This window comes from Dunckerocampus dactyliophorus, chromosome 11 (genome assembly GCF_027744805.1).
Source record: "Dunckerocampus dactyliophorus isolate RoL2022-P2 chromosome 11, RoL_Ddac_1.1, whole genome shotgun sequence".
Classification (NCBI taxonomy): Eukaryota; Metazoa; Chordata; class Actinopteri; order Syngnathiformes; family Syngnathidae; genus Dunckerocampus; species Dunckerocampus dactyliophorus.
Window position 1 is genome coordinate 7,506,694 of NC_072829.1, and position 26,822 is coordinate 7,533,515.

The 26,822-nt window shown below is 43.0% G+C and overlaps 1 protein-coding gene across 1 annotated transcript; it reads right to left on the minus strand.

Moving 5' to 3' along the window:
• Positions 1 to 587: 587 nt before the first annotated feature.
• Positions 588 to 20,108, minus strand: sec24b (SEC24 homolog B, COPII coat complex component). Its single transcript, XM_054792467.1, has 24 exons — positions 19,896 to 20,108; positions 18,616 to 19,158; positions 18,293 to 18,415; positions 17,360 to 17,503; positions 14,003 to 14,086; positions 13,483 to 13,634; positions 13,205 to 13,389; positions 13,015 to 13,117; positions 12,453 to 12,579; positions 12,261 to 12,370; positions 11,045 to 11,157; positions 10,841 to 10,959; positions 8,137 to 8,192; positions 7,851 to 8,057; positions 7,607 to 7,730; positions 7,368 to 7,526; positions 7,127 to 7,300; positions 5,491 to 5,601; positions 5,220 to 5,395; positions 5,001 to 5,138; positions 4,822 to 4,926; positions 4,481 to 4,573; positions 4,073 to 4,176; positions 588 to 3,050 (listed from the first exon to the last, which is right to left on the minus strand). Exons 1-24 carry the CDS (start codon positions 19,987 to 19,989, stop codon positions 2,939 to 2,941), a joined length of 3,456 nt encoding a protein of 1,151 aa, XP_054648442.1. The 5' UTR covers positions 19,990 to 20,108; the 3' UTR covers positions 588 to 2,938.
• Between the last annotated feature and the right edge of the window lie 6,714 nt (positions 20,109 to 26,822).

Genomic DNA, 26,822 nt, shown 5'->3' on the forward strand with positions numbered 1-26,822 from the left:
CAATAAATTACTACTGCGTTTGTTAAAAATGTCATATTTTCTAAATCACACCACAAATTGATCTATAACCATGTTACATGGGTAGTGCTCCCCTAAACGTATTTTTGCGCACCCATTTTTCCAATCGGATCGGCAAGACTATAAAAAAAACGGATCGGAAGCCAAAAAATTTGGCTCGGGACATCCCGACATAAAACAGATACTCAATTTCACATAATTGGGAAAGAAAATTGCATTTTCCATTTGTTTAGCATCATCAGCCCCTAAACTCAAACTAAAATATTGTGTGTTAAAATAGCCATAATTCAACGATTTGATGTTAAAATGATGGTCGGACTAAACTATTTTACGTGATCTATATGTAAAAGGAACTTGTGTCAATGTTTTGTTTACAGTCCTGTAGCGTTGAGGAGCTGAGGTCAAACCTTCTAATAAATGGCTGCAGGAGTGATGAGGTCATTGGGGAGTGGGCGAATGATGCAGCGAGGGTGGGACATGAGTGCAATGGAAACTATGGGAACACAGTGTTAAGATGTAATGACAGCTTTTGCCTTACAAAACAAAGAAAAAAACAAAACAACCAAGGGTATACAAAAGGTTTAGTTTGTCATTTTTATTTAATAAGCTACTTCATAAATTATCCCACATAAAATATTCTTTTCAGTAGTTACAAAGAGGATAGCATACATTTATAGTCTCGGAAGAAAAAAACAACAAAGGAGAGTATTTTTTACGGTCTCCCGTGACAAACGGGTCCTAGGGGAGGGACCAGACAAAGAGTGGCTCAACAGACCCCTATGAAGAGAAAAAACATTGAACAGAGTTATCGCCTGGACGCGGGTCACCGTGGTCCCCCTCTGGAGCCAGGCCTGGAGATGGGGCACAATGGCGAGCGTCTGGTGGCTGGGCCGGGCCGGGCACAGCCTGAAGAGGCAACATGGGTCCCCCCTCCACTGAGCTCACCACTCAAAGCTCACTGGCCAAAGAGGTCGGGGCAGGGTGAGCTGGGTGGCAGCCGAAGGCAGGGACCTTGGCGGTCTGATCCTCTGCTGCAGAAGCTAGCTCTTGGTACGTGGAATGTCACCTCTCCGGCTAGGTTTAGTCGGACTCACCTCAACGCACAGCAAGGGCTCGGGAGCCAGTCCTCTCAATAGGGGCTGGACGTTATTCCAATCAAAATTGTTGCTCATGCCCTTTTGGGAGTTTAATCCGGTGAATGAGAGGGTAGTTTCCCTCCGTCTTCGGGTGGGGTGACTGTTGTTGGTGCTTATGTGGCAAACAGCAGTTTAGACTACCCACCATTTTTGGAGTCCCAAGAGGGAGTGCTGGGCAGTGCTCCCTTGGGGGATTCCCTTGTACGCTACGGGGGACTCTGCCAGACTTTCCCAGCAGACCCACACAATGCGTTTGGGCCTGCCAGGTCTGACCGGCATCCTCACCCACCATCGGCGCCAACCCACCACCAGCTGGTGATCGGTTGACAGCTCCGCCCCTCCCTTCACCCGGGTGTCCAAAACGTATGGCCACGAGTCCGATGACATGACCACAACGTCAATCATCAAACTGCGGCCCAGGGTATCCTGGTGCCAAGTGCATATCCTTACGCTTGAACACGGTGTTTATGGACAATCTGTGACGAGCACAGAAGTCTTAATAAAAAAGCACCACTTTGGTTCAGATCGGGGGGGGGGCGTTCCTTCCAATCACGCCTCTCCAGGGCTCACTGTCATTGCTAACGTGAGCATTGAAATCCCCCAGCAGAAGGAGTATCAACTCCCACCGCCAGGAGAGCTTCGAACATGTTCCGAGACAGTGGACATTGAGTCCGAGTGGGCCATGTTCCGTGCCTCCATTGTCAAGGTGGCTGACCGGAGCTGTGGCGCTAACGTGGTCGGTGCCTGTCGTGGCGGTAATTCCAGAACCCGTTGGTGGACATCAGTGGTGAGGGATGGCCCATGGGACTCCGAAGGCAACTGTCAGGTACAGGCAAGCCAAGCAGTTTGTGGCTCTGGTGGACGCCGAGGCAAAAACTCGGAGGAGTTCGGGGAAGCCATGGAGAACTACTTCCGGACAACTGTAAAGAGATTCTGGACCAGCATCCGCCGTCTCAGGAGGGGAAGCAGTACACTGTCAACACCGTGTATGGTGGGGATGGTGTGCTGCTGACCTTGACTCGATGTTGTGGACCGATGGAGGAAATACTTCGAAGAACTCCTCTATCCTACAGACACACCTTCCAATGAGAAAGCAGTGCCTGCGGACTCCATGGTGCCACAGATAAGGTGAGCTCTGAGTAAAACCGCTGCTCCACCGCATTGAGAGGAGCCGGATGAGGTGGCTCGGGCATCTGGTCAGGATGCCTCCCGGGGGAGGTGTTCAGGGCACGTCTGACCGGTAGGAGGCCTCGGAGAAGACCTCGCAACTGGCCTGGCCTGGCAACACCTCGGGAGCCGCAAGGACGAGCTGGACGAAGTGGCTGGGAAGAGGGAAGTCTAGGCTTCCTGCTTGGGCTGTTGCTCCCGCAACCCGACCTTGGATAAGTGGAAGAACATGTATGGATGGTCATAAGTAGGGAGCAAATGAGGGGGCTTCACAGTCTCATCACTAGCAATCAAAATAACCATGTTTCTTCCAGTGCATACAGTACACCTGTGAAAAGCATTTCCTCTCTAGTGTTTTCAGTGTTCTTTTCAGCAAAATCTTTTAAAACTAAAAAAGTAAGGACAGCAATATAGTGCTACGAGGGAGGCTTATGACAAAAGTGGCATCTTCTTGGCTCCATTTTCCCTTCTAGTCCCCATGAGCGATCGCAGAGAAGCTACGAGGCAGTGGTCGACGTTCCTTCATTGTTTCTCAACCCCGCTTGGTCCAATCAGTGACAGACTAAAAAAAAAACCCACCAGTCTTCCTTGTAATCATTCAGAATGATGGGAGCCTACTAGCACACCTGCAGCTGAATGTGCTGCAAAAAGTCACAGTAGGACGACGCCGACTCAGACCGATCTTCCACCAGGTGCTGGAGGACAATCGCGCTGGCTGAGGCGCCATCCCTACAGATGGAGAAAGACAATAAGGACTTTTAATTTAAATCTTAGTATCCATATTTGGATTATTTATGGAATATTTCCATAATATTGTTTTCCGCAAAACCTGTACAAATATTGAGGGGTTGTCAAAAATAAAAAAAATATACTCTTTAAGTAACCATGTTTGTACATATAATCCTCACATTGATTATATCTTAACTATAATATTTACATTATTTATGGAATATTACCAGATTTGTTTTTCCTGCAAAACCTAAAAAAAAATCTTGATAGGTTGTCAAAAATACAATAAGTATTCTCTTTAAAATATATGTAACCATAACATTTACATATTTATCCTATTGATTATGTAACATTTTAGCATATGTACACTATTTTGTATTGTATATAATCTTTGAGATTTTATTTCAACACGGATATTTGGGTAGATACTTTTGGTGAACAACTAAAATACAAATTATAAAATGTAATTTTAAAAATAATATTCTAATGTTTATTTGCTAATTTTACAATATAATTTTTTTGACAAGAAAAAAACCCTCATATAAACTTTTTCCATGATTTTTTTTGTGCAAAATTGGATCCAAATTTGTCAGAAAAAAAAAAAAATCACATCAAATATTTTAAACATTTCAAATTTGTTACGTTTCTACAGATTATCAGAAAAAAAGTCAGAAAGATTGCTATTTGCTTGTTATTTGTGTGATCAGTCCTGCTGTGCTGCACAACAACACTGCTTAGCAACACAACAATGGCGCTCAGGAAGGAGAGGGGGCAGCACAAACAATAGATTCCCTGAGGAAGCGGCCGCCCTTGTCATCAATCAGGGAGAAAGAATTACTTCCTCTCAGGAGCTTGCAAGCGACTGTAAACAAACCTGATGATGTGTGTGTGGTGTTTTTAATTAGAACTTGTTTCCATCAAGTGGGGACAATTTTTGGCACTTGCATTTGTGATCCTACTTCAGTACATTATCTTTGTCCGAGCCTGACAATCTGTGTTTTAAGATGCACTTTAGCGCTTACTTGATGACATGCACGATGGAGCTAAATGCTCTGTTGTCCTGCAGCCAGTCCAGGAACGCTCGCACCCTCTCTGACAGCGGTGTTTGCAGCTCAGGAATGCAACTCTGCCAGAAACACCACCACAATAACATCAACATCAACAACAACAACAAGCTTTTCACTGCTGCAGTTGCACAATGCGGCGCAGAGAAATGTGGAATGTTTGGTATGTAGGTGGCTTTGGAGGCATCAACCCCGCCTTCTCTGTTGTGGGGGGAAAAAAACGGTAGATAAACACGCTGACGGCTGCTGTCCGCCCTGCTAGAACATTCTAGAGGTGAAATGGCAGCACCAGCAAGTCTTGTTTGTGGCACATGTTACCACAAAAGAAAGAGGACCACAAAAGGCAGAGCACTTTCTAGCACTGACCATGTTGGGGGGGATTGAAGCCTGGTTGGGGTAGTCCAAAACGTCTCGGATGAACATCTCATTGCAGCGTGTACCAACCCATAGGTAAAACACCTGGATGCAAGAGGGAAAGAGAAACAGATTAGTCGCCATAGAAATGCCAGAAGAGGTTGGACATGGGACAATTAAATCAAAGCTATTTTTTCGACAGTTCATGGTTTCACTGCTTATTACAAAATAGCAAGCCTAATCCTTCCTTTAACAGACAACATGGGATAAATTTAAAAGCAAGACAAGAGCTTAAATGAGCACAGAGGTTTTTGAACACATCACAGTGGAGCTGCCAAGTGGCTGAAACGTACACTGCCGCAGTCCATGAGGAATGCTCCTTCTCGGCTCAGCCTCTCTTCAGACAAGTGCAGCAGAGGAGGTTGCGGGACCAGTGTATCATTAAGGTGGAGCGCCCCCTGCAGGACAAACGTAGCCATTGCGAGCAATTTTCTGAGGAATAATTTCAAGTTTGGTTGTCATGTTAGCTCACTTGGTCAGACATGTTGTCCAGGCGGTACAAGTCGGGGTGAACCATTCGCATCAGCTGCTGCAGCGGCTGCGTCTTGAACTCGCACATGGCGAAGACGCGCTCATCCAGGCGTGTACTCGTCCCTGTCTGAAACGCTTTCTAGGGGGAAAAAAATGAGTTTTATTAAATCAAATCACCATTTAAGACTGATTGTATGACCTGTGAAAGGCAGGCACGCACCTGTTTGAGCAGACAGAGGATGTAGAGAGGGAAAAGGCGCATGACGGCGGGCAACACCAGGCCGGACTGCTGCAGGTTGGACACGTTGCTCTTGTAGGCGCTCACAAAGTCCACCACCGCGTTCACCAGGGCGTCGCGGGCATCTGACAGGCTGGATGATACAGATCGGTCGATTGCTGCAATATTAAACAACAGAATCAATATGACATTTCACACAAAGACTTTAGAGCTCACAAAGGACCACTTCGACATGCAAATATTGGTGACTCACCCATGTTGGCTAGCAAGCAAGTAATGGCCTGGACGTCAGCTCCAGCATACACATCACTCAACTGGTTAACCACAGGCAGACAAAGGGTGTGGACACGGATACGCCTCTTTCCTGCAACATTAGACAGATGTGCCATTAAAAAGGTCCCCTAATATACAGAAGACTTTTTAATGATGTTCTAATGGTAACGTGTCCTGGAGCCTGTTTATGAGCACCAAACCTGAGACAAATATATCTCCCACAGTTGTTTACTCCACTTTTGAGAGCAGAGGCATTGAAATGCTCGCTTTTTGAAGTTTTTCATGAAGGGTGTTCCCGCCCCTAGCTAGATGAGCCAGACCACTTCATGGGGGACAACTTTGGGGGAACAAAAGAAGAAAGAAACGAAAAGCAGGCTTCGCGACTCATCATAAAGCCTAGAGCTCTGCCAATTGTCAATCAGTCAGCGACAGATATGGTAGCTGTAAGCTTGTTTTGCTTCAACGAATAGGCTAACCTAGCATGATGTTGCTGTTACACTGTAATGTTAGCACTGCAGCTCACATAGCTATGCTAGTGTTGCTCAAATTTGTGTCCTGATGTCCCACTATGCTACGTTACATTGTTATATGTGACATATGACATCTATTACATTGGCGGCATGCAGAGGTACAGTGTTTATGTAGTGGAGTCACACACTCACGAGCCCTGTCTAAATCTGCCTAAATTGCAGGACTAAGGTTAGACTTTGAACAACACAATTCAAATTGTATTGTAGGCCCTCTGGGATTTGTATAAAATTGTTGAAAAATATTACAATATGGGACTTATGAAGGTTAGCTTGGTGGCTAATGTACTATACTATATAATGTACTATATAATATACTACACTATAAACGCAATATAGTTTAATTATCGCTCCCCCGCGGTTTTTCAAAAATGAATAAATGATTGCTGTTTCATGGTTGACTATGGTGTATTATGAGTCAAACAAAATTGAAAGACAAAGGTATATGTAGTATTCTGGCCACTAGGTAATGTAATGTTTAATGTAATGTTCCATTATTGAGACATGACATTAGATTACAGCCACACTGCCTGGAGTCCATGGCATGTCCGACACGATAGAGAGAAATTGTTATCCTCCCTTCCTTTGTGGAAGTGGTACGTTTTTGGCTTCTTTGTCCTTCTTCCCCACTCCATTTTAAACCCTTTCTTTAGTTTAGAGTAAATACAGTAAAAATACAGAATACAGTAAATAAATTGGAGGCTAACTAGTTAGCTCGCTAACTTGCTCATAGTCAAAGCCATGGCTGTCTTGTGTCCCTGCAGTGATCCCGTAGCCTGCGAAATATACTGTAGTTGAACAATGTGGGGAAGACGAATAATAGGAGTGTAAAGGTGAATAAAGGGGTGTTATTTCATGTCTACAACACTAAAATAATGGTAATATTGCATTCAGAAAGTCATAAACAGGTTTTCTAATCTCTGAATATGAAAATGTTCCATCTATTAATATTGAATCCTATTTTGCAGAAATTCACTTATCGGATCCGGAACCAATTAATCGTGATAAACGCGGGATGACAGCAGTGTCTTATATACATATAACATGCATTACAAAGTGCTGATAAGCCCTCACCTTAATGATACTTACCTTTGCTGGAGGTGTAGAGTAGCGCTGCTTGGAAGCATGCCAGAGAAGAGTTCACCAGAGAGTCGTCGATCGCCATCTGGACAGCGAAGGCCGAGTCAGGGTTGACATTGGCGAGGGACAGCAGGTCGGTGGAGCGTACAAAGAAGTTCCCGTGGAACGTATGGATGGATAAACCTAAAGGGGACATGGCAGTTAGTGATTTCAAGTATTACCGGGTTATGTTTGGGGATGGACAGCAAACCTTTAGTGCATCGTATTCTCATAACCGCCTCAAAGCCTATCTTCCTGGTGAGGTAGCGCTCCAGATCCTTCTGAAACTTCTCCAGCTGGGCCGAGTTGTGGATGTGATGGAAGGAGGGATAGTAGAAGATGCTGCCAGCCGAGTATTTGGAAATACAGGCTGGAAAGCACATGGGGGTGGGGTGGGACAACATTAAAGACACAGTGAGAGAAGAGAGAGATGAAAGGTGGGACTCTTACCTAGCGAGGCGAGATCAGAGTACTGGGAGCTGAGAAGAAAAAGGTCAACACCGATCTGCTGTCCTGAGCAGTCCAGTGCAAATTTCTTATAAAAGTCTGTGGCGGGGCCAAGGTGCTGCACTCCCTGCGAACAAACACAAGAAAGCTGTTGGTTTTCACGCCCATTAAACAATACTTAATACAAAAACAACCAAAATCTGATTTTACAAAGAAGAGAAGATGACTGCTTTTCTGTTTTTCTTACTTTTGCATTGGAGCGCTGGCTGGGGTCCTCCCTGGACTGCAGCATACCGGCACCCAGCGTGGGGAGCTGTGTCTGGAACACACTGACACGTCCTCCAGTGGGCGACATGAGCTTGAAGGCGGCCTGTAAGGCGGGGCCGAGTGCACTGTGGGTCTCCCTGCTCTGGCTGAACATGGCGGGCAGGGAGGTCAGCAGGTCCTTCACAAGCTACACCACAGGAAGACACAAAAATACAATTCATCCTCACGTACACAGAAACAACTTACACAAAAGCTTAAATGTCTACCTCTTTACTCTCCTTCCTGTTCACCATTAGGCTGTCATGAGATGGTATGAAGACATCTGCAAGGAAAAACAAGAAGTGGGTGACAGCCGTGACACCTTAAGGCAGGGGTGTCAAACTCCCTTTGGTCTGCGGGCCGAATACAGCTTAATTTGAGATCAAGCGGGCCGGACCAGTAAACTCATTGCAAAATTACATAGAACTAACAATAAGCCCACTTTTTTCCTTTGTATTAGTCACTAATACTAATAATTAGTGCAAAGAATGAGTCAATTATCAAAATGTTTATTAACAGAATTTTCCTTTTACATTATGAACAATATATTATGAACAAGAGAATAACATAAGAACATAAATAAAGTATGTGCAATTTTAACAACCCTTTTACACAGTTAAACATATATTTAAGTGTGTTGTACATAAAACTGATCACAGAAATAGTAACAATGTTCCAAAAACATTTAGTACCAGCCTTGTGGAACTTAAAAACACTGTTTTTCAACATCTGGAAAGCAATTTGAACAAATGAATAACTTTCACAGAAATTATTCGTCTTGCTTGGAATTTGCCCCTGAAACTTGACATCGTTTATCCTGCACAAGTGCATCAATATGAGGCATCATGTCCTGAGAAGCAGCCAATTTCAGAATCTCATTCAAATGCTTATGTGTGAGCTTTGAGCGCAGCTTTGTTTTATTAATGTTCATTAGTGAGAAAACTTGCTCACAAAGGTAGGTTGTCCCAAACATGGACAATGTTTTAGCAGCTAGTGCTGTCAATGTGGGATAGCCTGGTAGGAGGTACTTGTAAAACGTGTCCAAGCTTACAGAGGCAAATCTGTCCTTCAGTTCTACATCACACTGCAAATCAATGATTTCAAGTTGCATGGCAACGGGCAAATCAGAAGCTTTGACTGTGAATGGTGAGCGAAAAACTGCAAAATCTGTTTCGAGTTCGCTAAAAACCTGAAATCTTTTCTCAAACTCCATCAACAGCCCTGAAATCTTCTCTTTGTACCGTTTCATGTCAGAATTAACGCTTGCTGCGCACATATCTTTTAAACAGGGAAAATGAGCAGGGTCACCGCTTGCCACCTGCGTCTCCCATAACCCGAGCTTTAACTTGAATGCACGTATGCTGTCATAATACTGTGTTACGATTTTTTTGCGTCCCTGCAACATTTTGTTAAGAATATTCAAGTGCTCAGTGATGTCAACCATAAATGCAAGGTCCTGCAGCCACAGATGGCACTGTAATTCCTTAACAGGTTTACCTTTTTTCTCCATGAATTGTCCGATTTCATCACGTAAATCAAAGAAGCGCTTTAGCACAGCACCTCTGCTTAACCATCGTACGTTCGTGTGATAAGGCACACCATGGATAATGTTACAGTCACTGAGAAAGCTGTCAAATTGACGATGATTGAGACCTCTGGCTCGGATGAAATTAACAGTTCGGACAACCACCTCCATGACGTGATCCATTCTTAGCGATTTGCTGCATAATGCCTCCTGATGCAAAATGCAATGAAATGTCCAAAAATTACCTCCCCCATTTGCGGCTTGTACTTTATCTCTGAACTTTGTTACAACACCTGCCTTTTTACCGATCATTGACGGCGCACCATCAGTAGCCAGGCTTACGGCGCGTGACCAGTCCGCTCCGACTCTGTCCAGCGCTCCAACGACGGAGCTGAAAATGTCCTCAGCTGTTGTGGTGTCGATCATCGGCACCAGCTCGAGAAACTCCTCTGTGACATTCAAAGTCTTGTCAACTCCACGAATGAATATGGCCAGTTGAGCGACGTCCGTGATATCAGTACTCTCATCAATCGCAACAGAAAATGCCACAAATGACCCCACTTTGCGTTTTAGTTGGTGGTCCAAATCTGCAGAGAGTTCCGAAATCCTGTCTGCCACGGTATTTCTTGTCAAGCTTATATTGGCGAAAGCATGTCGCTTCTCTGGACACACAATTTCAGCAGCCGTCAGCAAGCAGTTTTTGATGAACTCTCCATCACTGTACGGCTTTGATGCCATTGCTATTTGGCTCGCAATTAGGTAGCTGGCTTTCACCGCAGCATCACTGGCTTCTCGGCTCCGGGTGAAAACAGATTGCTGTTTCTTCAGACGCGCCATCATTTCATTTACCTTCTGTTTTCTCAATTCTCCATGCAAACTGTTGTATTTTTCACCATGCTGAGTTTCGTAATGGCGCCGAATATTGTATTCTTTAAGCACCGAAACTTGCTGCTGGCACACCAGGCACACGGGTTTCCCATTCACCTCCGTGAACATATAAGAACATGTCCATTTTTCTTGAAAAGTCCGACACTCTGTGTCTACTTTTCTCCTTTTTGACAAAGACATTTTGCTGATGAGGGTGCGAGGCAAACGGAAAAGTAGATAATGCAATTGTCGCCAATAGACGCTGTACAGACGTTCAATTTTACCAGGTTAAGGTGGTCCTAGTTCCGCCGCAGTGTTGCTTTCATGTTGTCTGCACGTACTAAAACACTGCGCCCCCTAGCGGATAATACAAGAACTACAAATTTTAAAGAAAATTAATATTTTTTTTTATACAATGCAGCTTTCTTCCCCGGGCCGTACCAAACCACCAGACGGGCCGGATCCGGCCCGCGGGCCGTATGTTTGACACCCCTGCCTTAAGGTGATGTTCACAGGTGTGAGGTGTCAGGTGTCAGTACCATCTAGATCTGTCACCACCAGCATCTGTGGCTGCGACAGTCCCTCTTGGAGGTTGTAGAAGTGGATGGTGCTGTCAAAAGTGAGGAAGCCCACCTTAGTGCGGGAGTCTCCAGGCAACCTGAGAAACATCATTACAGCCTTTTTAACCCAACCTCTGGCAGCTCTTTTTAGGCAGAAAATGCCACTACATTTTTGACACTCACTTATCCAGGTTCTCCAGGAGCAATTTGCAGAAATACTTCAGGTATCCCGACTCTACAGCGTTGTGGGAAACATCCAACACAAACAGGTAGACGGCAGGCTGAGGGGGCCGCAGCTGAACGTGCAAAGATGCGTATTTATTAGTGGAAGTGGCCACAACATTAGGTACACCTGCACCCTATACGCCAATGTACAGAGTACCAGGCATTTATTAGAGGTAATTCTAATACAGGCTCACTGCTTCAGTCAAAAACAAACATTTCGTGTGGAAAGTGTCCTACTACAACAATTACTTTATCATATATACACAATTTAAGCTTTACTGTACCATACTGTTTTAATAAAATTCAAGTATATGTTTATTGAGAACAAAGAAAGGGACAAAAATATAGCAGCTCTCAACAATAAACATACTGTTACATTAATACTTTGCTGACGCTGAGCATTATTCGCCTTGTAAAATATCTAAGTGCAACTCTTGCATTGAATTGCGAAATATCAGGTACTGAATGTTGCGTCTGGTGAATGCTAAAACAAGACTGCCCCCTAGGGTACAGACTGTCACACAACAAGCAAGCTACAAGTCAGTTCTGTACAGTCATCCCTTGCTATTTCCCTGTTTAAATTTCGTGGCTTCCCCCTATTACGTACATTATTGCTGTTTCATTGTAGACACATTGTAGACATTGTACAGCCTATTAATAGAAAAAAAAATCGCATATTTAAGCACATTTTTCGTATTCTTGGCCTAAATTAAGCATTTCAAGTATAAAAAAGGCTAAATGAACTAAAACACAAATAGAAGGCATTTAGAAGATGCACTCAAAGCCGTAATACAGGTATGTAGTATTCTACACTAGTCACGAGGTGTCAGTAATGTTGCATCAATGAGACATTAGCAACAGCAGGACATGAGTGTGAGTTTAATGTCTTGTTGTCTGTTATTAAGTCTACTATATTGAGTAACAGTGACTATGGGGGTGTTTTTATATCTAGAGGGCTCTAATAGTGTTAAAAAAAATTATTTAGAAGGTCGGAAACATGTTTTCTATGCTCTAACAACGAAAATATTCAATTTCTAAATATGGAATCTTTATTTCAAAATGTAAAATACAGGTCTGGAACCAATTAACCACAATAAATGAGGGATTATTGTATACAGATTATTACTGTATTTGTTATGATAGTAAGTAGTAATTGTTATAGCAGGCGTCTCACCATGTAGTCTGAAGAAGCAATGAACTCTACGGTGGCGTTTTGGACCTCTGGCCTCTTGTTGGGTTCGCCATAGGATCTTGTCACCGGGTTGTACATGAACTCATCTGGTACTGAAAAACAAAATGTAAACACAAGAGTGGCTCATGCTGCAAAGCTACATGAAAACACACGTTGTACTGAAGAGTTTTGTACCATCATTGACCCGGTAGCAGAGGTTACACTTCCACTGGCGCTGGCCTAGGAAGGTGACGAAGGGGTTGATATAGGTGCGGCAGTAGCGACACCGCACTATAGTGTTGGACGTGATAACTGGCAATTGCTGCAGAGACATTAAAACACCATTTTATTTTAAATACACATGTTCCACTTTCATCGCGTTATGTTATGTGGTTTAAAAATGACTGTTTTGACTTGCATTTTTTTCTATCTTCAATAAAGATACTTGAAAATAACACATTTTCAAGCTGTAATAATAATACAGTGAAACCGTCAAACCGTGCTATTTTTGCCCAAGGTTATCATAGTCAGAAATTCATACCGGCTCATACCTACCTAGCATGTTGACTGTAAAGTTAGCACTGTTTGTGGCTAGTGTTGCTAACGTTTATGTCCTCCTGTCTCACTCCTTAAAGTTATGCTTTTGTATATATGACATTTATTGTGAAGTGTTACAGTTGAAGCTGAACTTGCTTGGTTTTCATTTAATATCTTATATAAGTGAAGCTGAATGGGTTTTTAGGAGCTCAGATCAAACCTGTAGATCTCTGAAGGGGTGAAGGATGAGGCCGAGTGGGAGTCTGGCCTTGTTGAGAAGAGCCTGAGTTTGAGGGATGCTGGTTAGGGTACATCGAAACGTCCTGTTTGGGAGAGAGAGGAATTGTATTGAATAACTTATTGAATAAATCTTTATTATCATTGCCCAAGTGTCAGAACAATTTACATACTGTGGACTGCAGTTGACTTTCTTCAACTCTGAGCTCAGGTTGGGTTCAGGTGCCTCTAGGGGTCTTGGGGGCAGCAAGTTCCTCTCCTGCAGCAGGTTGAGAGGCCTGAGAGCTTCCACTTCCAGCTCCGGTACGCCGCTTAAGCCCCCCAGGGCTGCAGATAGCTGGGACAGGCTTGGGAATGGCTGAACACACACCCACAAGTAAGTATTATCTATTTTGGAGATTGACTCTAAGATATGAAAACTTCGTATTTGAACTGAAGTGGGGTGCCTAACCTGGTACCCCGAGGGGCCGAGCTGGTCCTGAGAAGACAGCGGGTCCATTGGCGAGGTTGGTCCCTGGTGATAGTCTGGCTGCGTGCTGGGGTAACCATAGCTATTGTCAGGCGGGGCTTGATTGGTCATGTTGGTTGAAGGTGGCATGGAATCTGTATGGGACAGTTGAAAATATCTACATATAATATATGCAGGCTCGTTCAACAGTGTACCATCTATTGTTAGTCTCCCCCACTGGTCCTCAAATGGAGAAAAATATATGCAGTGGGGGAATGATATTTGACCCCCTCCTCATTTTGTAGGCGTCATTTTTTTTGCAATTTTTTTTGCCCCCCTAAAAAATCCTACAATGATAAGGGGTTAAAGCATAAAACAACGAATTAATGTAATTGTTAACGCCTGTATTTGTGCTCTAAAAATGACAAGCTTTGAAAATGACAATTAAAGCACCAAAGCTAGCGGTGGATTAGACCTTTTGCACAGTACTATACTGAACAGCCTGTTAGTGTACAAGATGTACCTGGATAATTGCCTCCTTCCAGGGAATCACAGCTGTTGGGCACCGGAGACGCAGTGCCAGTAGTGGAAGAGGACGTGTCCCAACCTGAAATCATCACAGTTAAAGGACACTGAATGATTAAAACTCAGCAAGAGGCCAAGAATCATGCAAGGTAAAAAAAAAAGTTTAGGTTGATAGGAGGATGTTGTCACTTCTTATCCTATTAGAAACATCTTGGAATGTTATCAATATTGGTAATATTTGTTGCGTAGTTGTGCATCCTTTGGAACCTTTCATGTAAAAAAAAAATAGATGGAGGGGGCTCCCTTCCATCATGAAACCAACAACCAGCATCATCCAGTTTCAGTGGCAGATATGCCTATCACGATAATCAATAAATCGTTTAATTAACAATTACAGTAACTATTAAAAAACAAACAAAAAACAGGTCGATAATTATGCCACCCTCGATAAATTGACATGTGCATGTATGCGTGTCTGCTCGTCTGTCTGCGACACACAGGCTGGATGACGAGGGTTCACTCTGCATCTGTATGTGTGCATTGGTTTTCTAGTGGTAACGGACAGAGTGGGCTCGCATCTCATTCAACCTCTTTGTGGAGGCGGGGAGATTCTCCCATTCCTTCAAGTAACGCAACCTTCGTGCCTTAAAAACGATTTGATACGTTATTCTCCATCTTTTGGCTGTATTAAATGGACTGTTTCCCCTTCCAATTCTCATTGCCTTTGGGACAAAACTCTACTCTGCACCCTGGCTCAGCACTCCCCTATAGCAATGCATAGTTTTACTCCTCTAGAAAGAGATTTTAATTTTAACGGCATATCCCATACCTTTTTTCCACTAAAATCCATGGTCATGATCCTTTACTTTTTTTTTTTTCTTACTTTCACTATGCTCTCATCACAAAATATGAATCATAAAAGAGAGTGACTTTGGACAAGTTTTAAAATCATTTAACATTTTGCTGATTTTTTTTTCCTGATTCTTTTTGTTTGTGTTATGAAATAGAAATAACCTCTTTTCTAATACAGAAATATATTTTTACAAAAAACACAGGAATAATATGTAATATAATATGTAATAATATATAAACATTTTCTCCATATGGGGGTTCATTTGTAATTCGGGTAAACAAAACAAAACAAAAAAAACATATTTTTTTATATTTGCAAGCAACCGCAAATTATTTAGTAGTCTAGTCGCGGTTGTTTGTTTACATACCCCCCACGGCTCCCTATGTAAAGCCGTTATGACGACAGAATTTTAAAAAATGATCATACCCGAGTCCTTATGACTAAGCTCAAGCACACGTGTTGTGCGAGGTTGCATTTAGTGTGAGTGGGTAACAACCTAACAACAGACTTAACAACTCACAAGTTCTCACATAAGTCATTGTCCGAGAAGTGTTTCTTGTGAGTGGTAATATGGCGGCCGTGTGGCTTCACAAGTCATTGACCAATGGTGTATCCAGACTTATTAGTACAGATCAGTGCTCCAAGCTCGCCACTACCTATGGCGTATGCCTATGGCTACTACCCTAGGTGCAGTTAGATCAGTGAGCCAACATACGCTAAGAAGAATGACAGCACAAAAGTGAACGCCACAGTCACAGTGTGGGAATATTTCGGTTTTAAACAGATGAACACGGTGAGCGCATGAACACCGACGACCGACATGGACAGTTTTCTCAACGGGGAAAACCCCCCCAAAAAACACTGAAGGAGGTGCTCGGGCAGTGCAGCCTTCGTTCCGACAGTCAACGCTTACTGAGGCGTTGGGTTGGCAAATATAAACAAAACAGTTCAAAATATTGGGCACCCACAGAGTAGACATTGCAAAAACATACACCCAGGCGACATCTGTGTCAAGCTAATGTGGCTCACACAGGTACACCGGCGTACACTATACTTGAGTACCATGTGGTGGTTCAAATGTGAATGACACCTCTCATGACTACATCCATCCATTTTCTATACCGCTTCTCCTCATTAGGGTCGCCAGGGCATGCTGGAGCCTATCTGACTTCATGCGAGAGGCGGAGTACACCCTGGACTGGTTGCCAGCCAATCGCAGGGCACATATAGACAAACAATCATTCACACTCACATTCATACCTACTGACAATTTAGAGTCACCAATTAACCTAACATGCATGCTTTTGGAATGTGGGAGGAAACCCGGAGTACCCGGAGAAAACCCACGCACACACGGGGAAAACATGCAAACTCCACACAGAAATGCACCAGGGGAGAATTGAACCCCGGTCTTCCCGATCCAGACTGTGACTGTGTGGCCAACGTGCTAATATCGACGACAATTATAGACCAGCAAAATTTGTTATTGTGACAGACATAGGGGCAGATTACTATCACTGCCCTGCTCCACCGAAAGACTGACCACATCATTCCTCCCCCACGCCATGTGGCTTTTCAACACAACAGAGGGGCAGCAAAAAAAAAAAACAAGCATACAGAACTAGACGTATTATCTGATTATGTATTATTATTATAATCTTTTATTGCACTACAAATTTGACGTGATCTGGTCTATATTTATTTATTCTATTTTCTTGTTTCTCATGTCTTGCCTTGGTTGTTTTATATTGTGATTTGGTGGTTGAGTTCATTATGACATTTTTGCAGAGCTGCTGGAAATGTGAATTTCTCTTGGAGATGAATAAAGTATCTATCTATGAAAATTAATCTTAATACAGTGCTATCACAGTCTGCTTTTCCTGTTTTCCCCCAACAACAATCCCATACGACAGGCAAAGAGAAGCTCCACGGATCCAATTAGCACTGCACTAAATCGGACCCACAAACTTACTGTAGCAGATTATGTGATGTAGGAAAACACCAAGATGGCTGAACCTCTTTCAAAAACAGCTCATCAAAGATGTAAACCAATAATACGCACTGACTTGAAAGTCATTTGGATGCCATCTATTGGTGTGCAGTAAGAATGGCATTGTTGCAAAGGCAACATTTCCATTCATCAGCGTAACCTTAAAAATCTATGAGATGGACGCCTATAAAGACCATGCGATACAACAATTCCAACCTGGAGCCAACTTCTCGAGTTGGCCCCACAGCCACATGATCTTTACCCAAAGATTACCAATGATGACCTTTTGCAGCTACACAAGCAAAATAGAACATGGAAAAACTGCGACATTAAGTCAATCCTTTCTCGGAGGAAAAGTTGATGTCTCTATGGGGGAAAAATGAGCAACAGGTGAAGATGGGAGGTCAGCCGGATGGACAGTGATGTACAAACGCCAACAATGGAGGGGTTTGGTAGCTGAAGGTGGGGATGGATTAGGAGGGGGTTGCGGCCAGGAAAAATCTAAAGCAGACCTGCTTCCTCATCCTCGTCATCCTCCTCATTGTCATCATCCTCATCATCAGAGCTGGATGACGAGGGGACAGCGGCCGGACATGAGGTGGCGGCAGAGGCAGAGCTATCTCCACTAATAGCAGCAACATATCCATACTGGGCGCCTGTTGGGAGACGGGAATGGGGGACGGGGACAGAAGATGAGCAGATGTGATCAGGCACTCAACTTCTTGCTCTGAGTCTTTACTTTAAAAGGAAACAATAACATTTTGCCGTAAATTGGTAAATTAAAAATTTGGCACTCAAGTTTTTATATCAAACACCTAACGTGAAACTAACTTCACCACGGTACACCACGGCATGGTGGTGCTGCGTTTTCTTCTCGCGGGTGGTGGGAGTCAAGTGGCAACCAGCTTTATGACGCATTACTGCACCTACGGACGTTATAAGGCAACCGGATCGGCCCGATCTCGTGGCGGATGCCGATCCCTAATATTCAACCACAAAACAGCATGATTTATTAATATATTTTGGAAAAAACGCGAAATTCAAAGCTGGAAGTATTGAGGTAAACATGTAAATGTAACATAAAAACGACACTATCATCAATAAATGTCTCAGAGTATACAGAAGTTTTTAAATCTGTCAGTAACAACGTTAAAACACTACTGGCATAAAGACTACGCTGTAATAATCCTAATAATGATATATAATAACAGCAAAATTGTACTGGTCACAAAATTTGAAAAACCTTGCAGGAAAGTAGAATAAACTTGAACCTCTCGTGAGCGCTCATGAGCATGTTTGGAAGCGGACGTAGTACGAGTTATCATACAAATTTATCCATTTCAAAGTGCAGCCCGGTTGTACGCCATTCACACATCGAGCACAACCTCGCCACTGAATGTCAAAAACAACAGGGACAATAATTGGGGGGGAGAAGCATCATTTACCTTGAATGCGGCCCGGTGAGGAATGGACTGACGCAGAGGATTCTGACGGCGGTCGCTCTCCGTTTACACCCCCGCCGAAGGAGTCATTCTTTAGAGAGGCCTGGTTGTCGTAGTGTTGGTGGGCTACGTTTTTGAGCAGACAAGATAAAAAGGACTCAATATGAGTTTCTTGTTGAGTTCATTGTAAACAACAGTGCAGCAAGTGTAACAGGTGTAGGTTTTTGTATGGAAACACAAGTTCAGAACATTCACAACTGACAAGAAATCATCCAATCGCATTAAAAATACTATTTAAATGAATGGTGGATCCAATTACATGATACCTGCGCTTGCTTGACCATTCTGAGTCGGAGGGGCGGCGCTGTACCCAGGATGCAATGCTGCTGCTGTGGATGCCTGCGGGGCAGCACTGTACTGTGTTGCTCCAGGCGTGGCGAAAGTCTGTGTGGAGATGAGAGTGCCGTACTGGCTGGTCCCTGCCGCAGATGGGTAGGAAACGATAGGGTAGGTGGGGGCCCCGGGTCCGCTATGTGGGGCCGGTAACAACGTGGGCTGCTGCTGCTGGCACTGAGCTGGGAGCACATGGTGTGGTGGCTGTCCATAGTAGCTTCCCGGAGTGGCATAGGGTGGATGTTGCTGCTGGAATGGCTGTCGGGTGTAGTGGTAGTTGGAGGGTATATTTGAGCTGGGTGCTACTTGGGGATGCTGATGGTGGTGCTGGTAGTAGTTATTAGCACTATGGACACTGTTCATGATGTGAGCTTTTCTGGTCAAGTGTGAAGGGATGCCAGGGTAGTTCTGCTGCTGAGGAGGTGCTCCATAGTAACCCACGGTTGGGTATGTGGGGGTGTATGTCTGAACGGGACCTGGGAAGGGAGAATTCTATTTACTTAACATTAATACGGAGGGTCATGTGCACTTACTTATCACTATCAGTTGTCCTTATATTATGAAAAGGTCCCTTAAAATCTAGTTCTACACAAGTAACAAGGGAATAGCTACGGTGTCTTCAAATAACTTCACAGCACACATCACTGTGAAATTTGAGTTTTGGAAGTGCCGGAACCATTTTTCTATTAAATCCCAATGTTTTTTGCCCACACTACAGACTATTAGAGAACCACAGTCCAGTGGTTGGGCACCCCTGTTATAAAAGAAGCAATCATGGCAAATATGATCCCTCTTCGGTTAAAGCTGCAAACAAGCTTCATCAGCAGTTGTTGGCTCAGTAGGGCGGTGTAATTATGCTACTACTACACACACACCTAGATAATAGATTGTAATGGTGCACTTGTGGTTATATCATCTCAAGTAAATCAATTAAACATTGTGAAAAAGCATTGCAAGACATTATTACTTGAAAAGGGTCCAATCTATGCTAAGCTAATGCTAGCAGCTATAACATCTGATTTGTGATCTTAGGTTGGCTAAACCTACAAATCTATTGTTATTTCCACTGTAAAGTTAAATGCAAAAGACGGGTGTTTGTGTTGAATAATGATACAATACATAGTCGGAGTGACAGGTAATAAAGATAAAAGCCGTAGCATTAGCAAGCTAAAGCCCGGGGAGCTGGCTAATCGCATCATCCGGCCTCCTTTACCGTTCTGATGCGGGACGGCAGCTTCACCATTCGGCGTCGGCTTTTGACTGTAGCCGAAAGAGCCGTTCACGTTGGAGAACCCCGGCGCAGACATCACTTCGGCGGCTCCGTCACAAATTTCATGAGTGTTACCGTCTCGGCTGGTCAAAGCTGACCCCCGACGCCAACCCCTAACTTCCGGCCCGGGCTAGCAGGATTGTGTGATGCGTGGATGCGTTCCCCGGCAATCGGAATTTAAAGCTTCTTAGTCAAAGACGCTATTGAAAACCGACTGTAAAGCAAAAGCAACATCAATTTCCAAGACAGTCACGCCACAGTCAAAAGTAAGCGGAAGTTGTACAAATACACCTTTTTTTAGTATTATTGACTGGAATTTAAAACAGATCAATCAAATCTATATAGTATAGTAGCATATGTGAATGATAACTGTTTTTTATGATGTAAGTGTAATTAGTGTGATATTAAACATAAACTCGTGATATTGCTAACATTGTAAAGCAGGTCTGAGAATATTGTCATTTAACCAGGTCACTGTACTTTCAGGGCAGCGAATCAACTGCAAGTGTATTGTGGAGGTTGTCTTAGAATGACGTTTCGACTCTCATTTGAGCAGGCTTCATCAATTCATGCTTAAGACCACAGAGGATGAACTGATGAAGCCTGCTCTTTAAAATGATGCTTTGGACCAGGGTGCACACGTAAACATTATGATTGTGACTGGACTCCACATTACACACAGGCCTTATGGAAGGACAGCTGAGAAGAGAGGAGAACAAGTGGCCAACTTTGTGCAGTCATTGTGGGTGGATGTAGATGTTAACATCAATACATGTGTAACCCGCCCTGTTTCGCACTGCCCGCACCGGGGCTTGAACACAGGACCCTCGCAATGGGAGACAAGAGCGCTGACCACATGGCCAAAAGCCCGGGCTGTCGACCGCGTGTTCAGCGCAGCTCTTAAGGCAGAGGGAGTGAGGTTTACCAACGTACACTTGCGCAACCTCACAGGCTGGCATCCGTTACACATGCATTTCAATGTCTGGCGGGAACAACAACGCCACACCGGTCATCATCATAAATTTCACCAAAAATAAAAACAATGTGGCATTGCTGAAACAGAGTAGAATGCAGAAAATGTATTAAAAATAAGAGCAATATATTTGGTTACAGGCCTGGACTCAGAATTGACAAGGAAGATGGAAGAAGAGCCTGGAATGAAAGTACACAGAGCAGATATAGCAGTTGCCACCCCCATCAGAAAGGTAAAGTCAAAGATAAGCTTCTGTAGAAGTGAGAATTAAGTTTGTGTGAGTGAAATAATGCATCTATTGTGTGTTTGACTCTTCCAGTATTTTTGGAACTGTTGCACAACTTTGACTGTGCTATGTGTGAGTGTGTGTGTTTGTGTGTGTCAAGAAGGCCTTCTATGAGAAGCTGAGGATGCACTGAAAATACACTGATATAACAGACTAAATCTAAAGGTGTAATAATATCCAACATCGTCAAGAAAGCACATGACTTACTAAAGGCATTTGGAGCGCCAACTGCAAAATCCACATCAGGGGTCACCATTGTTTTTTCTTGCAAGAGCTACTTTTAGAAAATGAAAATGGCCACGAGCTACTCATTTTTGTAGAAATGATTTTCATACCTTATTTCAACCCAAACAGATCAAATATGCTTGTTTTACCAAAACATTCACAAAATGCTGGTATCCACAACTCACATTTTATGATTCAGAATACTTTTCTTTCTAGTGTTCTCACATTGTTAACTGAAAACCTGAATGAAAAGCAAGCTTGCGGGCACCTCATGTGGTCGTGGGGGGGCTACCTGGTGCCCGTGGGCACCACGTTGGTGACCCCTGATCTACATCAAGGGAAATGGAGGACCAGAAGAAGCCAAAGCACCTTTCAAAGACATCAAGAAACTGAAGATGACATCATTTCGACTACAAAGAAATAAAACACTTGACGCAGCAGTAATCAACACTATATAATATAAAACAACACTACAATAATAACATAGATTATGCCACATTCAACAACAATAAGCAATACATTTCATTCACTGACCATCACCAATAAGTTATTACATCATTTATACCCCAAAATTACTTACAAAATGGGTTAAACTTTTTACTCTATTATTTACATTATCCTCATTATCTTTGTTTAATGCCTCCACTTAATCTAACTTATTTTCTATTTATTACTAACAAACAATATTTGTAATTTACTACTCAAATTAAAAGGTACTGTTATTGTTCCCCTTATCTTTCACATTTTGTATTTCTTTCTTTTCCTTAACACTGCACGAGCTATTTACAGTAGTGTGTTTTTAAAGCTCCTATTTGCCTATCGGCATTTCATTTTTTTGAGGACCTTCCGTCCTTTTCTTTACACAGTAAGTGAACAAACTTACATTTTTAAGTGTCAACAGGTAAAATGTATGATGTGAAGGAATGATCTGGAATAGACATGTAAAGGGGTGTACGTTCTGTTCCTTCCTACTCCTTTTTGGAGAAGTTGAATTGTGCTCCCCAGCTCCCCAACACCTGCTGATAAACTTACTGCTGTATAGGTTGGTTCAAAAGCTGTAGACGGTCACCTTTTGTTGACATAATACGTGATACCAGCATACGTGACGTCACATTACATTTTTAGGTGTTTGCCGACGACTCCAATCGTCCAAGCCCAGGTTTTACAATGCTGCCATCTTCCGGGCATGGACTTCAATTACAACTACTGTATTTATTTTGGAAACACAAAGGCTCAAAGTATCCAACGAGTCCTTTCTTAACCACAAATTTAAATACAATAGCAAAGAAAAAACATGTACATATATATAATATAGTCTAGCATAGATGCAAGACTGCAAGAAAGAATCCAAAGAATAAGTAAAAAATGTCAAATTGTACTCACCTTTAGCGACCTCTGCTGGTAAAGTGACATAATGTCAAATCAAATAAAATGACAGTTTAATACAGTACAATACCCTATAATATCTAGGCCTGCATGTTAGAATAGCCTCACAGTCAGGAGTTTCGAGTTTGGATCTCTGTTGGACCATCTCTGAGTGGAGTTTGCATGTTCTCCTCGCGCTTGCGTGGGCTCTCTTTCTAACACGCATTTTAGGTGAATTGGAGACTCTAAATTGTTCCTAGGTGTGAATGGTTCTGTGATTTACACCCCGCCTCTGACCTTAAAAGCCAACTGGGATAGGCCGCAGCTCATTCGTGGTGATGTCCAGACATTGGATGGATGATCATATAGCAATAGAGGATCACATGATTTCCTTGCAACAAGTGACCCAAAGTGTCAAAATTGGATAATGCTGAACACGAGCATGTAATTACTAACCTAAGGCAGCTTTTCTCACATGCTGTTCATTCTTGGCATATAAAAACTAAATTAACTGTACCAAAAACCTGAATGTAGTATAAAAACACAGCCGTGTAAAGGCATTATGGCTCGGGGACCCACTTCAGGAGCAGTAAGGGGCATTACAGTTAATGGCCCTCTCTGCGTGGGGCTGGCTTGTGTGTGACCTCACCTCCATTCAAACGCTCTCATGTGTGCATGAATTATTGCCAGCTAAGTCATATATGCAGTGAAACTCCTGTAGTGCACGCGGACCTGCGCCAAGGCCATTGTAAATGTTTAAGAGACAATCAGCAGTGCTGGCTGGCACTACTTCGTCTCCACAAGGCTGCAAGGCCTGAGGCCATCATAAAAAATCAACACCTATAGGGTGCAGGAGGGTGAAGGATAAGTGCGATATGTAAGGTTTGTGTGTAAATTGTGAGGGTGGCGTGGGTGGGGGAGTCTGCTCAGTCAGAACATGAGCTCATGGCTGCAGCATTGGTGTAACATTAATGTTAAGTGCTTGTAAAAGCTTCTTTACTTTGCATTACCTCAGAATGAGGGGCCAATGAGAAATGTAGTAAATAACTGTAAAGTAGCTGTTATTTTGTAATGTTTTTTTTTTTAATTGAATGACACGGTTAACCTGAGAGGAACACTGCACCCCCTAACAAATAGACACAAAAATGGCATCCAGCTGTGAAGTTCCTCCACCCACAGTCATTGCATCTGTCCAGTATTCAACCTTTAGTAACATTTAGTACTAAATTCTGTTATGCAGTTTTCTTCTGGGTGGTGTTGCAGCAACAAACATTGGATTACTGCAGCAAGAGGGGGAATAATGGCAAAAGTTGAAGTTTTTGTGCTATGCAAAGTGCGGCCCTCGGGGCATTTTTGGTTTGGTTTTTATACTGTATTGCATTCATACTGAAACAAAATTGACTTTAGAGGCATATTTTCAAAGCTGCCCCTCCCTACACACAAAATACAAGGTGTGTGTAGGGCACCACGGTCCATTGGGGGCCCCATTTCACAGAAGGGGGCGCATTTTGGGCTAATGGATGCGCATCGCGCACCGAGCCAAGAGAGGAAAAAAAGAGACAAGTAATCTGACTCTGCGCTCCAACAAAATCGGAGAATAAAATGGCAGAAAAAAAATGTATCGTCTCACCTGTCAGCCCCTGGTGGTGTAATGGTACAGCTGCTGCCTATAAAGGCAGAAGGTGCGGGCTGGACCTCAGTCCTAAAACAGTTAAAAAAAATCTATTAATTTGTTATTTTGCTCTAAAAATTATTCATTGAACAATAAAATTCAACTTAGGGCCCCACAGTTCCACTGTGCTTTCTTTACATTAACTTACATTTAGTACTCTGATAATGTCTTGAACACAAACCAAAAAAATATGTCCAGGAAAAAGCAGCTTGGAAAAATAATTTGCTCTTCAATGGGAAGGTCATTAGTCATCCAGACATCAGCGAGCATTAAATCTTTCCCTGGGAGAGAAGGGTGGAAGAGCCATCATTCTTTAAAAAAGCATTTTCCTCCACAAATATTATGACAACCGTGTCATTTTTCAGCTTGTTTTTAATACCGCTAAGTCTTAAATATATTTTTTCCTCGAAGGGAAAAGTCTGTTAGTGCAGCTTTGACCATTCCTCCAGTTTTGTCTGTAATAACTCTTCCTTGCTCTTATTTTTTTGCCATTTATCCATTTAGGACCACAGGATGAGGACCAATCATGGTATCCAATACAACAGCAGTATCGAAAACCTATAAAAGATAAACAGAATACATTAAGAAAAGGGGAGAAAAAACAAATCCCTGCTGCTTAAACTGTGGAAACTCTCCTGAGAATCCCAACACTTGTCTTAGAGTGTTTGGCGTGATTGTTGTAACGTTAGCTTCCACGACCTCCCTGAACACTTAACGGGGGAAATGACCACCACACTCTGGTTAATTTGCGCCAGTTAGCCGCCATGGCAACCGCTGATGTCGGCGTATCGGGTGTCCTTTAATCAGGCTGCAGGCGTGCTCTCAGGTAATGCAGGGAAACACGAGAAGGTGTGCGCACCTACGCGGCGTTTTGGAAATTACCGTTTGCATTCCAATGATTTATTTCAACATGACCTCACTTTTAAGTCCAAAAAAAAAGGGATTCCACTCCATTTGCATGTAGAAGTTGAGCCCCAAAGGAGTTTAGTAGGATTTAATATGAAAAGTAATGCAAGTTCAGTACAAAGTCGACGAGTCTAGTCAAATTGTTCCCCTTGGAAATAACGTAAAGTGAAGCAATCGGTTCCAGGCGTAACTTCCTCTTTATTAGCTGTACAGGGAATATTTGAAGTAACACTATGATATTCTTAAGAGAAGGTAATCACTGTATTGTTACGTGGGAAGCGGTTGCTGCTGGACTTCTCAGCATGCCTTGCGGCACTTAGATTTATGTTATTGTACACCGCTGAAAAAAAAAGGGGAACGCTCAATTGGCACTCAGTCAAAAGTGCCGCGCCATTATTCAGACTGTCCGCTTAGGAAGCAACACAGATTCACAATCATTTTCACGATCTGTTGAGCAAATGGAATAGACAGCAGGTGGTGTGTTTTTCCACTTCAATTTTGAGCGTGACTCCAAACCCAGACCTCTATGGGTTAATATATTTGATTTCCTTTGATCATTTTTGTGTGATTTTGTTGCCAGCACATTCAACTATGTAAAGACAAAAGTATTTAATAAGAATATTTCATTAAGTCAGATCTAGGATGTGTTATTTCAGTGTCCCCTTTATTTTTTTGAGCAGTGTATGTATTGTATGTTATTGTATCTTAGATGAAGTTGTTATTCCCAGTGGCAGTTGTTGTGTGTGTGCTTTACTTACCTGTTATTTTAGTTTGCATTGTGAGTGAGGATAGTGTTCTGTGTAGTAACCCTTCTGCCTGTTCCAGTAAACTGACAAGCTCATGAATTAAACAACCTCTTAATACAAACAAGCTGAAGTGCCCCTGCCTCTCTTTTGAGACTCAAAACGGCCACGGTATATTATGATTAAATACAACTAGAACCAGAATAAGGTCAAACTGCTCATCCCATGGCACATACAGGATAGTGTTTGCAAAGAAGTACTGTCACCTACTGGCATTTTATAGGTATTGCCAAGATTGCTTAGTGTCGCATATCTGTCAAAAAAAGCTTGAGAAACAGCAAAAGACATTTGTTAATCCTTTAGAAGTCTCTCAAGATGTCCTCACGTTATACAAAAAGGAATTATTATGTTTCACGCCGCACAGTGGCCGAGTGGTTAGCATATTGGCCACACAGTCAGGAGGTCGGAAGATCTGGGTTGATCTGGGTTTGAATCTCCGTTGGGCATGAGTTTGCATGTTCCCCTCGTGCGTGCGTCGGTTTTCTCTGGGTACTCCGGTTTCCTCCCACATTCCAAAAACATGCATGCTAGGTTAGGTTTATTGGCGACTCTAAATTGTCCATAGGTATGAATGTGAGTGTGAATGGTTGTTTGTCTATATGTGCCCTGCGATTGGCTGGCGACCAGTCCAGGGTGTACC

Bases quoted from the DNA above. Each gene is read 5' to 3' on its own strand.
- sec24b (XM_054792467.1), bottom strand. From the start codon at position 19,989: ATGTCTGCGCCGGGGTTCTCCAACGTGAACGGCTCTTTCGGCTACAGT. The intron at 13,635-14,002 runs GTACATCTTGTA...TGTCCCATACAG, and splicing joins GGAAGGAGGCAATTATCCAG to ATTCCATGCCACCTTCAACC. The intron at 5,396-5,490 runs GTGAGTCACCAA...TTAATATTGCAG, and splicing joins TTGCTTGCTAGCCAACATGG to CAATCGACCGATCTGTATCA.